This window comes from Helianthus annuus, chromosome 15 (genome assembly GCF_002127325.2).
Source record: "Helianthus annuus cultivar XRQ/B chromosome 15, HanXRQr2.0-SUNRISE, whole genome shotgun sequence".
NCBI classification, from domain to species: Eukaryota; Viridiplantae; Streptophyta; class Magnoliopsida; order Asterales; family Asteraceae; genus Helianthus; species Helianthus annuus.
The window spans coordinates 152,387,345-152,403,671 of NC_035447.2; the positions used below are offsets into that span (position 1 = coordinate 152,387,345).

At 39.3% G+C, this 16,327-nt stretch overlaps 2 protein-coding genes across 2 annotated transcripts; one reads left to right on the forward strand and one right to left on the reverse strand.

The window, feature by feature from the left end:
* Positions 1 to 291: 291 nt before the first annotated feature.
* LOC110914583 (pollen-specific leucine-rich repeat extensin-like protein 1) lies at positions 292 to 1,498 on the reverse strand. The gene is made up of 2 exons (XM_022159373.1): positions 1,112 to 1,498; positions 292 to 1,023 (listed from the first exon to the last, which is right to left on the reverse strand). Exons 1-2 carry the CDS (start codon positions 1,496 to 1,498, stop codon positions 292 to 294), a joined length of 1,119 nt encoding a protein of 372 aa, XP_022015065.1.
* A 3,618-nt stretch (positions 1,499 to 5,116) lies between these two features.
* LOC110912914 (phosphoenolpyruvate carboxylase 1) lies at positions 5,117 to 10,549 on the forward strand. The gene is made up of 11 exons (XM_022157747.2): positions 5,117 to 5,247; positions 5,332 to 5,530; positions 6,273 to 6,664; positions 6,741 to 6,825; positions 6,904 to 7,126; positions 7,213 to 7,316; positions 7,396 to 7,483; positions 7,562 to 7,716; positions 8,560 to 9,558; positions 9,631 to 10,017; positions 10,103 to 10,549. Exons 2-11 carry the CDS (start codon positions 5,363 to 5,365, stop codon positions 10,397 to 10,399), a joined length of 2,898 nt encoding a protein of 965 aa, XP_022013439.1. The 5' UTR covers positions 5,117 to 5,247; positions 5,332 to 5,362; the 3' UTR covers positions 10,400 to 10,549.
* The last annotated feature ends 5,778 nt before the right edge of the window (positions 10,550 to 16,327 follow it).

The window sequence follows — 16,327 nt, forward strand, 5'->3', positions numbered from 1 at the left end:
AGTCTTCAAGTTTTCTGACTTTGTCAAGCCCATGTGATAGTAGACCTTGGTATTTGTTGTCACCTAACCCTTCGCTTTCTATTCTGGCTGTAACCTCTGCTTGTTTTGCTTTCATTTTCAAATACTCATCAATGTTCTGAGGTTTTCTGAAGCCATAGAGAGATGTGAAGGTTCTTTTGGATGGATCCTCTATATTGTAAAAAGATTCCATTTCACTTTGAACTGCAAACAGTTCTAGAGGATATTGAACAACTATTGGCCTGTAACCACTGGGTGGATTGTGAAGTGGATTTATAAGTGGAGATGATGAGGGTGGAGTGGTTTGGATGGAACAGATGATAAAGGGATTGGTGATGGAATCTCCTTATCATCATCATGCACAACAAATTTTCTTTTGCGTAAATAAACAAATTTGGGTGGTGGAGGAACTTTTGATGGAGAAGGTGGTTTAGATAAAGAAGGTGGTTGTGAAGGGAATCTTTGAGGTGTATGTGATCGTTGTGTTGATGGTGGTGTGTTGAAATTGATGGTAGTAGTGGATTGGCTAACATCCGCTGAGACAACATGTGTCTCAACAGCTGTTGGCCTAACATCTGCTGATGCTTTTGTTGCATCAACATCTGTTGGTTTGATGGGTGAGGATATTGGTTTTGAAGCTATTTTCTGCTTCTTTTGTGGTGGTTTTTGAGGTGAAGGTTTTGTTTTTGGTGAAGCAGAGGATACAGGCCTTTTAAGAGCAGCAGATGTTTTGGGAAAGGTGGTTATTGGTGGTCTATTATTTCTGAAAGACTTCCTTCTTAGTGAAGTACTAATGTTTTCTCTTTTCATCTTTTCCTCCTGTTCTTTCTTCCAGTTGTAGGCTTTGCTCTTTTCTGTATCATGCTTCTTCTGCTTTGCTAAAATCTCCCCATCAATTTGGATGTTGAGGGTCTCATCAATTCCCCTTTTCTTTCCAACATCTGATTTTTCTGATGTTTTAGTAGAAGTTTCTTTGGCAGACCCTGGCTTTTGTTTTTGTTGGCCCTTTGGTTTTACTTTAGGATTAGGCTCCAACTTTCTCAATGAGTCTCCCCCCCCCCTTGGCATCATCTTCATCATCCTTTTCAAAAACAGGTGCAGGGGAAGAGCTAGTAAGCTTTTGCAGGGATTCTTTGTTACCTCTGATATCTGTCTGAGTATCATTATATCTAGCCTCAACCATGACTCTAATCAATGCCATATGCTTGTTGTGGTTGAGTTCAGCTAATTCCCTTTGAGCAGCAAGGATTAGTTGAACAGAATTCCATAGCTCTTGGGTGATTTGCTGATGGCTGGGCTGACTTTTAGAAGCCTCCAACATCTGTTTCATCATTTGTTTCATTTCTCCAACAATGTTTTCAACTGAAGACATTCTATCCGTCAATTCCTTGTATCTTAATTCATCACCTACCTTAAAAGGATCATCTAAATTCCCACCAGAGGTGGTTGTATTTGTTTTGATAACAGGAGAAGACTCCATATCATCATAAACAAATGCCCCTTTTTCTTGGTTCTAGGGACTTCCCACTGCAACAGAGGTTACTGTTGTAACCTAAACAGTGGTTGGCTTCAAGGGAGTCTTAGAAATGAAACTGCTGTTCAAATGTAAATCAGTGGATTCAACATTTGTAGTAGCTGCTCCACTTGAACTACCACCATGAGTTTCGTAAAACTCAAAGGGTGTAGCCTCCTCAACTTTTTGTGGGATAGCAGATTGAACAGGGTCAGACACAGTCATTATTGGAATTATACTCTCAGTAATGTGTTGGTGAGGGGGACTGCTTTGGACCTGAATGTCAATTGCTTTAAACAGTGGTAATATGGTTGGTGGAATTTGGGGAGAGAGTTGTGGTGTAGAAAACAACATTGCCCTGGGAGAGGGGCTTTTAAGCATACTCTCATATGAAAGATCTGCTTCATGATGTGGTGTCCCTGTGCTTACAACATGATCCTTTTATGAGGATACATGAAGAGTTTGGATGATGGGCTAAGATGTTTCTAACTGCTGTGGGGAAGTAGCAACAGTGGTTTCATGTGACATTTGTGTTGTCACTGGGTTAACGGTTAACCTCTGGGATCTCATCTTTTAGAGGACCCGTTTTATTGATTTTGATGGGCTTTTTGATTTTGACAGGTTTCTTTTTGGTTTTGACATCTTCCCCGACTCCCACCCTAATGTCTTCAAAACAAACATAAAGTTGTATTTTTATATCTTATAATATCTTTTTTTAATACACATAAAACTATTTAACAATCTTACCTTTTTATGCTACTATATTTTGTAATTCACTAAATAAAAACAAGTATAAGAAACACGTATTTTCTAACTTATTGATAGAAGGTATCATATATTAGATTGTTATTTTATAATTTCCAATATTTATTTATATAAATTTATTTGGGTTATTGGATTTTATCACCCTCAACTATCGACCATTCGCCGGCGCCGCTGCCACCCCCAACTAAACTTTGACGCCCGACACCTCCAACTTGACTTTCAGTCCGTGTTGGCACCACTCTGTTAACAGAACACTAACACTGTTAGTGTTTAATCCTACGTGTCAAGCCCGTAATCGCCATGTCATTAAGTCCACGTAGGACAGGGATTGACACGTACGATTAAACGCTAACAGTGTTAGTGTTCTGTTAGCAGAGTGGTGTCAGCACAGACTAAAAGTCAAGTTAGAGGTGTCGGGCGTCAAAATGTTAGTTGGGGGTGGCAGCGGCTCGATAGTTGGAGGTGTGATAAAATCCAATAACCCAATTTATTTTTATACAATAGTAAAATAAAAATAGTATGTAAATCCAATATATATGTAGATGAATGTTACCTTTGTTTTATAAATAAATTTAACGTTCTATATTTTTCTGAGTTATTTTTTACTTGTTTTATTTACATTTTAAACATGACACACCAAGGCACAAGCATCTTATTTTTTATTCGAATCTTTCTTTTTGTTGAATAGAAAAAAATATGCGAGGACCATATTGAGACTATTTTTTGTGGAGAGAAATTAAAAGAAGAAAACATTTTGTGGAAAAAATCGTGAAGAAATTGAGTTGGAAAGCAAAATTGGATCTTTCATATCACGAAAAGGCATGCGTTCTTGCCACTTGACCGAGGTGTGTTCGTAGAGCCGTACTTACACACTAAAGCAAACAAAATCATCAATAAAAGATGAATCCAACAACTTTTTTTTTTTTTTTTTGTCATTTTATTCAAATCTTTTTTTATACATGTTATATGCATATATACTGATAAATGAGTAGTATAACACGTACAATAATATATATTCACCACCGGTTAGCGAGTAAATTCTGACACGAACTCAAAATTTTTTTACGTCGACATAAACCTGAAAATCATACGTAGAACTTGTGAACATAGATATGACTCCCTATTCATGCATTGACATAGACGCTTGAATACGACTCTCATATTCATGCATTAACATAGACACGACTCATTTAAGCAAGTTTGTTAATTACTTTAAAGCTATTTATGTATAAAACAATTTTACTTTAAATATATAATATGCCGGTTTTTATCTTCCAGTTTTTACATTTTGACATAACATAACCATCCAGTTAGAGTTTTGACATTAAATATTCCTTGAATTTGAAAAAATAACTATGTCAACTCGTAACACGTCAGGTCTTCGTGATATGAATGTAAGTTTATTAGTAAAATGGTGGTGGAGATTCAAAAATGAGGAAAGGAAACTATAGAAACGGGTTATATTAGCGATATACTCTCAACCGAGAACATGGTCATATGTTTCCTATGAAAGCAGAAGTATACGGAGTATGGAATGCAATTTTCAAGGTGGGAAGGAGCTATGCAATCTCAACATTCAGGTTGGTCGTCTAATAAAAGGAGTTATAGAAATGGATTGGTGATCAACCATTCTTTATTTTAGAATGGATGGGAGAGTGGAGGAGGCTACCTACAAGTGAATCAGAAAATTCAGGAAACGGGCCAGCTTAATGATGTGCTAACAGCATGTCAATAATTTCCAGATGTATGAATTTACGGTTCCTTTCTACCCCTTCCAATGGGTAAAATGAGTACCAAAGAAGATCAACATATTCAGATGGCGTGCGGAACAAGACTGGCTACCTACGATAGTAGGTCTACATAGACGAAAGATTTCCAAGGATCTACTGTATGCACGTTATGTAATAGGAATGAAGAAACAACGCACCTCATGCTATGTGGCGGTTGTGGTATGGAAAAAGTTAACGAATGCTGCAAAATCCCTCCATATTTTTTGTTTTCTCTTAAAGATTCACAAGAATGCTGGAAATGATCAGACTAAGCGAAAGGCGGTTCAAGTAGTGCTTTTTTATAGCTTGTTGGGTAAATTGGAAGAGCCGAAATGACCTTGTGTTCTCGGGCAAGCGGGTACACATTGATTTACTGCTAGGAGAAAATCAGTCCACAAATTTCTTTTGGATAAAAAAATCAGGCAAAGCAACACATATGGATTGGGAAAAGTGTGTCTTGTTTAGTTTCTAAAACGTATATGTTATAACTTTCTATGTTGGGTGAGTAAGATGGGATGTATGTTGTAACATGACTTATCCTAGCTGCTTGTTGGGAAAGTTCGTAAATATTTGGTATGGAATAAAATTTGTCGTTAGAAAAAAAGCTCTAAATGAACCTATATATAAATTGTTTTGTAAATTCATAATTTGTTTTTTGAACAGCCAACGAATATTATTTAAGCACGACCGCCTAGGCAAGGCCATTGGCAAAAAGCCACTCATGTCCTGCAAAACCTCTATCCCACCTGGAAAGTATTGCATTAAGTGAGACTCCGATCTATAATCTTTACAAGACTACAGAATTACCTCCTCCCAAACTAGAACTCATTAGCTTTATAAATTCATAATTAAAGTTTATAGAGCAACAAATGATTACTTGCGTTTTTTTTTTCAAACGAAAGCCGACGATGACGAGGAAGTGAAATATTCGATATTTCAGTTTTCGACCAATCATGTTCTTTTTTTTTTTTATGAAATAAACTTTAAAAAATTAATAAATAAAATAAGAAAAGAAAGAAAAAGACTGATTAAACTTAATTTAATAATAAAATAACAATATCTACAAAAAAATTCCAATAATTAAAGCCTGAAGTTTACTCACAGACTTGATACTTCATCTATAAATACCCAACCCCCAATCAATTTACTCAACTCTCACCACTCAGCAAATCTCATCTTCAGGTTATCTAAAACTATATAAATGTTTGCTTAAATTCAGTTGGGCAATATTTACTAAAATGGGTTTGTTTTTGTTTAATTATTCAGGATTAAGGAAAATTGAAGTGTGGTGTGTGTAATGGCTACTCGAAATTTGGAGAAATTGGCATCTATTGATGCTCAGTTGAGGCTTTTGGTTCCTGGGAAAGTGTCTGAGGATGATAAGCTTATTGAGTATGATGCTTTGCTTTTGGATAAGTTTCTTGACATTCTTCAGGATTTACATGGGGAAGATCTTAAGGAAGCGGTATGATTACTCGAATTCTTGTTCGGTTTTAGTTCATACAGACGATGGTTTGTTCTTTTGATTGATCATATCAACTGTGATAAAATGTCTCAGTGGAATTATTAACTAACTTACATAGTTTAAATGGCTAAATGCACCTTTAAAAAATAAGACAATTATCCTTACCAATCCGTACGTATCCACCCTTTTTACATATATTTATAATAATCATTTAAAATTCTATACCATATTAGATTATTTTTAATAATATAGTTAGCTTATCATATAACAAATCAATACTTGTTAGTAAAATAAGTTATATAAACTATAAGTATTTTATAAAAAAGTAAAGTGACCAAACATGAGAAAGCGTGCCTTGACAACCAACACGTGTTTATCCCATTTGCTTTTGATACTTTTGGTTTTCTTATGACCCGAGATCTATGGACCTCGTTTTTAAAAGGCTTAGTTTTGCTATTAAAAAAGGGGTAGCGGCGCAGCTTGTTGCCCGTTTACAAACTATCTCGATGTAAAATCATAACACGACTGTAAGTAAAAATATAATGTGATGTAAAAGTCATTAAAGCGCATGGTATACAAGTCGTTAATGCACTTGAAATATATTGAAGCAAAAAATAAAAAAAAATAAAATAAACCAAGTACATTTGGGTACGTTTGCGGGCTAGTTTGTTTACAAGCTCTCATGAACTCTAGTGCTATACATGTTGCTGATAACCAACCGTGTAAGCTTGTCAATGTCTAGGTTCAAGAATGCTATGAGCTTTCTGCTGAATATGAAGGAAAGCGTGACCCGAAGAAGCTGGAGGAGCTCGGAAGTTTGTTGACAAGTTTAGACCCCGGGGACTCCATTGTCATTGCAAAAGCTTTTGCTCACATGCTTAGCTTAGCCAATCTGGCTGAGGAAGTTCAGATTGCTTACCGTCGAAGAATCAAACTGAAGAAAGGTGACTTTGCTGATGAGGCTAATGCAACAACCGAATCAGACATTGAAGAAACTCTCAAGAAACTTGTGCATAAGCTTAACAAGTCCCCTGAACAGGTCTTTGATGCTCTCAAGAATCAAACAGTTGACTTGGTTTTGACTGCTCATCCAACTCAATCTGTCCGCCGATCTTTGCTTCAAAAGCATGGAAGGTATACCATTCAATCCTGTATACTGTGTACTCATCCGGTTTTGACTGCTTAGTCAACATTAAAATTATCTTTGCAGGATTCGCGACTGTCTGGCCCAGTTATATGCCAAAGACATCACTCCTGATGATAAGCAAGAACTAGATGAGGCTTTGCATAGAGAAGTAAGTATCAGTGATTAAAAATCTTGTTATTTTGAAGATGCATTAACATTGTTATTAATGACTTGATGTAATATGTAGATTCAAGCCGCTTTCCGTACGGATGAAATCAGGAGGACCGCACCAACACCACAAGATGAAATGAGAGCAGGAATGAGTTACTTCCATGAAACAATCTGGAAGGGTGTTCCGAAATTCTTACGGCGTGTTGACACCGCTCTAAAGAATATTGGGATTAACGAACGTGTTCCGTATAATGCCCCTCTTATTCAGTTCTCTTCATGGATGGGTGGCGACCGTGATGGTAACTTTAAGCTATGTTATACACTTAAGTTAGGAAAAGAATGTCATTAGTAATTTAATACAATTTACTTTTGGCTTAAAATGCAGGCAATCCGAGGGTAACTCCTGAGGTAACGAGGGATGTTTGTTTGCTAGCCAGAATGATGGCTGCAAATATGTACTTTTCTCAGATAGAGGATCTAATGTTTGAGGTATCTTAAAATACTTATTCTAGGATGTATGTACTCATACGTATCGGATATGGATCTTAACAGACATTTCCTTTTTTAGATGTCCATGTGGCGTTGTACTGATGAACTACGTGTTCGAGCAGAAGAAATATATAGAACAGCAAGGAGTGATGTGAAGCACTACATAGGTATTTGTTAATGTTAATGGTGTTTTGGATTAGTTCTAAGATAAAAATAGACAAAATAATGACATGATATGTTTTCAGAGTTCTGGAAACGGGTTCCTCCAACTGAACCTTATAGGGTGATTCTTAGCGATGTAAGGGACAGATTATATAATACACGTGAACGTGCTCGCCATATACTAGCCCATGGGATATCTGACATCCCGGAGGAAGCTGTTTATACCAACGTTGAAGAGGTATTACCAATTACCAATAATTTTTCTAAATCCTAAATGGCAATTTCGACCCATTTATGAATGGGTCAATTGAGGTTATCTTTTATTTCTAGCAGGTCAAACTGAGAAAGTGCAAAAAAATAAAATAAATAAATAAATAAAATAAAAAATTAGCTATAAACGAAAGAGGTGGATAATTGCCCAAAGTGTATTGTCGAATTTTTTTGATACATAAAACCTGCTAATTCACTTTAATAAGTAGTGTATCACTATATTGATTATAATAAGGTTACTTTTGTAATCAAATTTCACCATAGTGTTTATTTTTAAAACTTGTAATTATTTTGGACAAAAACGAGATTTGACCAGCATCAATAAATATACATTTTGACCTGCTACTTGAACCTCCATGCCGTTACACACGCACACACAAAAAAAAAAAATTAAAAAAAAAACACTAAACCTCTAATCCCTTTCCCTACTTACACAATTCTACTTGTCTTAAACCCTGATGACATTTTGACCCATTTGTAAATGGGTCAAGTCAGGTTATGTTTTATTTCTAACAGGTCAAATGGGTTAAATACTTGAATAAAATAGATCTAAAAAGGAAATTTGGTCAAATGGGTCGAAAATTGTCCAAAATGTATTCCTTGTCATAGAACCTTGTAATCCATCTAGAGAGAGTATATAGTGATTAAAAGATATAATATTCCTAATCACAATTGACATACTTATTATTTATAAAAACTGTAAAACTTCTGAACAAAAATACCCGTTTTGACTTGTTACCCCGATGCTTTGCCTCTAATGAAAACTTTTGTTACACTCTCTGTAATTATTTTGTTTTATAAAATTTCACAGTTCTTGGAACCACTGGAGCTATGCTACAGATCACTATGTGCGTGTGGAGACCGTGTGATAGCTGATGGAAGCCTTCTTGATTTTCTAAGACAAGTGTCTACATTTGGACTATCACTTGTTAAACTTGATATAAGACAAGAATCCGAGCGCCACACGGATGTCCTTGATGCAATCACTCAACATTTAGAAATCGGATCCTACCGTGAATGGTCAGAAGAAAAACGCCAAGAATGGCTTCTAGCTGAACTCAGTGGAAAACGTCCTCTTTTCGGCTCAGACCTCCCCAAAACCGAGGAAGTTCAGGATGTTTTAGACACGTTTAATGTTCTAGCAGAACTCCCATCCGACTGTTTCGGTGCTTACATCATCTCAATGGCCACATCACCTTCTGATGTCCTTGCTGTTGAACTTCTTCAACGCGAATGCCATGTAAAACAACCGTTACGTGTTGTCCCCCTTTTTGAAAAACTTGCTGACCTGGAGGCGGCCCCAGCAGCCATGGCCCGCCTTTTCTCGATCGAGTGGTATAAGAACCGAATCGACGGTAAACAAGAAGTCATGATCGGGTACTCCGATTCGGGAAAAGACGCAGGCCGGTTTTCAGCTGCGTGGCAGCTTTACAAAGCTCAAGAAGATATTATTAAAGTTGCGAAAGAGTTCGGAGTCAAACTTGTTATGTTTCATGGGCGTGGTGGGACCGTCGGTAGAGGTGGTGGGCCCACCCATCTGGCTATCCTGTCTCAACCACCAGACACCATTCATGGGTCGTTAAGAGTCACGGTTCAGGGTGAGGTCATAGAGCAATCTTTTGGTGAGGAACATTTGTGTTTTAGAACACTTCAGAGGTTTTGTGCGGCCACACTTGAGCATGGGATGAACCCACCGATCTCACCAAGGCCCGAGTGGCGTGAACTTATGGACGAGATGGCCGTTGTTGCAACTGAGCAGTACCGTTCTATTGTGTTCAAGGAACCACGTTTTGTCGAGTATTTCCGCCTTGTGAGTATATTTATAGTTACTGATTTTTAAGTAAATGGGTCAAAATCAGCTGACCTTTCTCTATATCTGCAGGCAACACCGGAACTGGAGTACGGGCGTATGAACATCGGAAGTCGGCCATCAAAAAGAAAACCGAGCGGTGGCATTGAATCACTGAGAGCGATTCCATGGATCTTTGCATGGACTCAAACGCGGTTCCATCTCCCAGTGTGGCTCGGGTTTGGGGCGGCATTCAAACACGCGATTAAAAAAGACAGCAAGAATCTTCACATGCTTCAAGAAATGTACAGAACATGGCCTTTCTTTAGGGTCACCATTGATTTAGTTGAAATGGTGTTTGCTAAAGGAGACCCGGGCATCGCTGCCCTGAATGACAAGCTCCTTGTTTCCGAAGATCTGTGGTCGTTTGGAGAATCTTTGAGAGGAAACTATGAAGAAACCAAAGATTATCTTCTCAAGGTACAATTATTATTTTATTATGCTAATTGGTCGAAACCACCACCTCTAAATATTTATGCTAATCGGTGTCTTTTCGGGGTTTCAGATTGCTGGACATAAGGACCTTCTTGAAGGTGATCCCTACTTGAAACAAAGAATTCGATTGCGTGATTCGTACATCACAACCTTAAACGTATGCCAAGCTTATACCCTAAAACGGATCCGTGACCCAAACTATCATGTGACATTAAGGCCTCATATTTCCAAAGAATACGCCGAGACAAGCAAACCGGCGGATGAGCTTATCCACCTGAACCCGACCAGTGATTATGCACCCGGTTTGGAGGACACACTCATCTTGACCATGAAAGGGATTGCTGCTGGAATGCAGAACACCGGTTAGGTTAATCCTTATGCAAATATATACTGTACTGCATGTTTTCTTGAGGTTTTTTTTTTACTGTAATGGAATCATTGATGGTGGTTTATCCAAAAGATTATGATTTATTGTACACTTGGTTACAAGTGATTTTATAAATTGCTTTGCTTTCTACTTATTTTGCCGATGGTCCATGTGGTAAGGTCAGATTACGGTTTGGTCTTGGCGGACTCAGAAATTATTTGCTGTGGGTGTGGATGAGGTGTTCAACCATATTTTCAAGGGGTGCGGTCGGGTTTTTTACCTAAAATATACACTAATTTTTTTTTCAAGGGGTGCGGCCACCCACCCTGACCACTATATAGGTCCGCCCCACTCTCAACTTTTCAGAAATTACAAGTTTGGTAGATATTGTTTACTAGCATGTAACACGCTTAGTTCTTGACGCTTACTGGTGTTATTATTTCTGTTAAACATATGAAACCACCAATATACCCCTTTTTTTTAATTAAAAGAACTAAAAACCCTAAAACCCGATCTTTTTTTTCTATTGTGGAACTCTATCATTCACTGCCCTTGGAGCCGCCTTCGTTGGCAAGGAATTCCTGGAACGGTCTCGTTAATTACCTCCTGCTTGGTTGGATTTTAAGAATTATCTTAAACACAAGCGAAAGGAAATGACAATTGAGGAACTTGTCGCCCGTCTTCGTATAGAAGAGGACAACAGGGTGGCCCAAAAAGACACCATTTTGCAAGCTGCGGCTAAGGCAAACATGGTGGAAATTGGGGAATCCTCAAAGGGTAATAAAGGCAAGGGTAAAAACAACAACAAAGGGAAAGCAAAGGTTAACAACCTTGGACCTAAAAAGGGGGCTGTGAAAAAGAAGTCTGCGCCTTTCCAAGGTACTTGTTACAATTGTAACGAGACGGAGCACCGTGCTAACCGATGCAAGAAACCTAAGCGTGAGCGTGCGCACATGGTTGATGAGGATGGTATGCCTCTCATTGCAATGATAACCGAGGAAGCGGCTATGATTGAAGAAGTCAACGCGTTGGGTGAAAGCCCAAAAGGATGGTTCGTTGACACGGGTGCAACCCGCCATGTTTGTGGAGACAAGGCTCTTTTCTCTACATTCAAGGAAACGTCGGGTGAAGAAAAGCTTTATATGGGGAATAAAGCAACCGCAAGCATCAAGTGGGAAGGCACAGTCGTCTTGAAGATGACTTCGGGCAAGGAGCTTACCTTGACAAATGTGCTTTATGTCCCAGAGATATGGAAGAATCTCGTGTCGGGATGGATGCTCAACAAGTTTGGATTTCGTCTAGTGTTTGAATCGGACAATTTTGTTTTGTCTAGACGTGGAATGTTTGTTGGAAAGGGCTATGCCCTTAATGGTATGCTTAAAATGAATGTAATGGTTGTAAACCAAAACAAAAGTTTGAATGAAATTTCTACTTCTACTTACATGATTGAGTCTTCTAATGTTTGGCATGGTAGACTAGGACATGTAATTTTAATTCATTACGACGTTTAATTAAATTAAACTTGATACCAACATTCCATATCGAGTCCAATCACAAATGCGAGACATGTATTGAATCCAAACTTACGAGATCATCGTTTAAATCGGTTGAACGAATAACCAAACCCCTTGATTTAATTCATACTGATGTGTGTGATTTAAAAGCGGTTCCTATGCGTGGAGGAAATAAGTACTTCATCACGTTTATTGATGATTGTACGAAATATTGCTACGTGTATTTACTTAAGAGTAAAGACGAAGCAATAAAAAAGTTTATCTTGTACAAAAACGAAGTTGAGAATCAACTTAAAAAAAAGATAAAAGCTTTGAGAAGCGATCAGGGAGGTGAATATGTTGCACCTTTTGCGGATTTATGCGCAAAAAGTGGCATTGTACATGAGTGTACACCTCCTTATTCTCCACAATCAAATGGCGTTGCGGAACGTAAGAACCGCACATTGAAAGAAATGATGAACGCCATGTTGATAAGCTCGGTAGTGAACCGAGAAATGTGGAGGGATGCCATTCTCTCAGCAAACTATCTGTTGAACAAGATACCTTTGAAATATAGGGACGAAACTCCATATGAGTTATGGAGAAAAAGGAAGCCTTCGTACAAATACTTTAAAGTGTGGGGGTGCCTAGCTAAGGTGATTGTACTACCTTCTAAGGCTCTTAGGATAGGACCCAAAACTGTTGATTGCATTTTCATTAGATATGCACATCAAAGTAGTGCGCATCGTTTTCTTGTACATGAGTCCAAGAACCCCAATGCACATAAACACACTATCATAGAGGCAAATCCTAACATCGTCTCGTATTTTGAAAATGTGTTTCCTTTATTAGGACAAACACATGCGACTACATCAACAGCGGCTGATGAAGCAGGTCCAAGTTCATCTACATGGTTAGATGAACCAGGTCCAAGTTCATCTACATGGGTAGATGAACCAGGTCCGAGTTTTTCTACGAGGTTAGATGAAACTCATGAACGACCTGAGGTCGAGGAGGGTGAGCTTAGACGAAGTAAACGACAAAGAGTTGAAAAATCCTTTGGTCCAGACTTCATGAGCTATATGGTTGAGGGTGAGCCCAATACCTACCGCGAAGCGGTTACCTCCGCGGAAGGACCTCAATGGCAAGAAGCAATTAAGAATGAAATTGATTCTATATTGCAAAACCATACTTGGGAGTTAGTAGATCTTCCACTCGGTTGTAAACCACTTGGATATCGTTGGATATTCAAAAGGAAGATGAAAGCCGATGGAAGTATTGATAAATACAAGGAAAGATTAGTAATCAAAGGATTTAGACAAAAGGAGGGTCTAGACTACTTTGATACTTACTCGCGTGTGACGCGAATAACATCTATACGGTTGGTTCTTGCAATTGCGGCTCTATGAAATTTGGAAGTTCACCAAATGGATGTAAAGACCGCATTTCTAAATGACGATTTAGAAGAAGAAATTTACATGGAATAACCCGAGGGTTTTCCGCCCCAGGTAACAAGGGCAAAGTATGTAAATTGGTCAAGTCTTTGTATGGCTTGAAGCAAGCTCCAAAACAATGGCACCAAAAGTTTGATCATGTCATGATTAACAATGGTTTCAAAATAAATGAGTGCGACAAGTGTGTTTATTTTAAAGACACACCAAGAGGTTATGTGATTTTATGTCTTTATGTAGATGATATGCTTATCACTGGGAGTGATGATAACATGATCAACTCAACGAAAGACATGTTGAAAGCGAGGTTTGACATGAAAGACATGGGTCTCGTGGATGTGATTCTTGGAGTTAAAATCACTAGAACCCAAAATGGTCTTGTGTTGAGTCAATCTCACTACGTGGACAAGATCCTTGGGAAATTCAATTCGGATGATACGAGTGTAGCTCGAACTCCAATTGATAATACCCAACGCTTAAGGAAGAATAGAGGCGAGAGTGTTTCTCAGTTAGAGTACTCAAAGATCATTGGTAGTCTCATGTATCTAATGAGATGTACTAGACCCGACTTAGCATATGCTGTAAGCAGGCTAAGTAGATACACTAGTAATCCGAGCGAGGATCATTGGAAAGCTATCACGAGGGTGCTTAGATACATAAGATACACGACAAACTATGGATTGCACTATACCCGTGATCCAGCAGTGATCGAAGGATACACTGACGCGAACTAGATATCGGATATAAAGGATCACAGATCAACAAGTGGTTACGTGTTTACACTTGTTGGCGCAGCTATAGCTTGGAAGTCTTCCAAGCAAACGGTCATAACTAGATCCACGATGGAATCCGAATTCGTCACTTTAGACAAAAGCGGGGAGGAGGCGGAGTGGCTACGTCAATTTGTGGAAGATATTTCAAGATGGCCAAAGCCGTTGACGACGATTTGCATACATTGTGACAATCAATCCGCGCTTGTTAGAGCACAAAGCGCAATGTACAATGGCAGATCAAGGCACATTCGACGTAGACACAACACGGTACGACAACTTATCTCAACGGGTGTGATCTCAGTTGACTATGTTAGGTCAATGGAGAACATAGCGGACCCGTTAACAAAAGGCTTAAGCATAGATAAGGTGTATAGGTTGTCAAGAGGAATGGGACTAAAGCCCATAGATGAAGGGAACATGAGGGAAACCTAACCTAGTTGACTGGAGATCCCAAGATCTAGGTTCAATAGGCAAACTTAATCATAAACCCAAAGGGAGTCATTGTGGGGGGTGCCCCAAAATTAAAAAAGGGAGTTGTATACTTCCTAGTCCATTCCAATCAGTGACATGAAGGAAAGGTTAAGCATGTTGAGGTTAAGGATTTTGAGGAAATCCAAATTAACCATGATGCTTTTAATGATTCAGAGGAATCACCTATGTTAGAGAGAAGTGGGGTCGCTTCGAATGGATTTGTGGGAAGGCGCAAATCCTAGAGCTCTCGCAAAACCAGGAACGTGTTCCATGACCATAAACGGACACAACCATGAGGACTTGACTCAACTAGGGAGAGTATTGTGTGAATGTATACTGTCGCCTACATAAATGGGGGACTGTTCAAAGACACCGTGTCTACAAGACCCTGGGAGGCTAAGTATGCTTCACAAAAGAAGGTTCAAAGGTTACACCTACCTATCTTGCAATACTCAACTGTTGAACGTGTATCGTTGAAATTTGATAGATCGATTTCTATTCATGTGGGGGATTGTTGGAAATTTGTGGAAATAGCATTTTTCACAAATATAGGAAAATGATTTTTTCCTATTTTAGACTAGAAATAAATATAATAAAATGAGAGGGTTTTATATATTTATTTGTGGGTTTGTGTTCTACGTTGGAAGGACTTCGCAACGAACTAAACCACGTCCAAAACGGAGCTAAGATGAATGAGATATCGATGCTCAAAGTTTGGTGTTTGAAACTTGAATGCTGAAAAAAGTGGGAAAGTGGCACCTTGTCCCACATCGGATGAGAGATGGAACTTAAAGGGGTATTTAAATGGGAACTCTCCATCTTTATTGTTTCATGGAAGCACTCACTAGTGTACTCGCGAAGGGTGCGGAGCACCCTAACTCGCACTCGCACACGCGCGCGCGCGTGGCGTGGGCGATGAGGCGCAATGGGGCGCTTTGATGGCGCACTTTGCACTTCGCATCGCCGCGAGCCACTTGAGAGCCTCCTTTGTATTTTTGACGGCGTGCGTGGTGGAGCAAGAGCTGCAAGGACCAGGTGGTTGGTAACGTGGCATGCATGCGCATGACCCTGGTGGGTCCGCGCGCAGTGGCGCATGAATGGCTGTCATGCGCGCGAGTACACATGGCGTGATGGCGCGCACTGGCGTATGGAGCATGGGCACTGAGGTGACGTGAACGGCGCACCAAAGTGAGCCAAAACGGCGCGACTGTGTGGCGTGCTCGTAGAGGCTACCAGGTGACGTGGCGCACGCGCGCATGGGAGTGAGCCAAATGGACGCACCGCGCATGAAAGTGCAGACCTGCGCGCGCGCGCGCAAAAGCTTTCAGCGGCAGTTAATGTTGTGCAGTTACGTTTCAGCATTCGAAACTGACGAAGTTAATGCGTTTGACTGAGAATTAAGTAACGAATTAAAGTGTATTAAAGACGTTTAATGCAGTTTAATTCTCCCACTTAATTCATTTTCAGTTTCGAATTGGACCTGCAGTATAAATAGGAGGTTCCAGCTGCAGAATCAACACACCGAAAATTACCAGCTCTCTCTTTTCTCCACTGCAGAATTCTTCATTTTCTTTCAAGCTTCAAGGTATACCTTCGGGTTGGAGTCAAGACCGGCAGTGCAACTGCTTCGGGCTGTTGTATCCTGGAAACAAACGTGTTCTCCTGGGAGACACGAAATTTGTTTTAAGGGACCCGTGTCTAACACAATCCTCGGCCAAGAACAGTGTTTCTGTTCATTTT

Bases quoted from the DNA above. Each gene is read 5' to 3' on its own strand.
- LOC110912914 (XM_022157747.2), top strand. From the start codon at position 5,363: ATGGCTACTCGAAATTTGGAGAAATTGGCATCTATTGATGCTCAGTTG. The intron at 7,127-7,212 runs GTAACTTTAAGC...CTTAAAATGCAG, and splicing joins GATGGGTGGCGACCGTGATG to GCAATCCGAGGGTAACTCCT. The intron at 10,018-10,102 runs GTACAATTATTA...TCGGGGTTTCAG, and splicing joins CCAAAGATTATCTTCTCAAG to ATTGCTGGACATAAGGACCT.
- LOC110914583 (XM_022159373.1), bottom strand. From the start codon at position 1,498: ATGGAGTCTTCTCCTGTTATCAAAACAAATACAACCACCTCTGGTGGG. The intron at 1,024-1,111 runs GTTTTTGAAAAG...GTAAAACCAAAG, and splicing joins CTAGCTCTTCCCCTGCACCT to GGCCAACAAAAACAAAAGCC.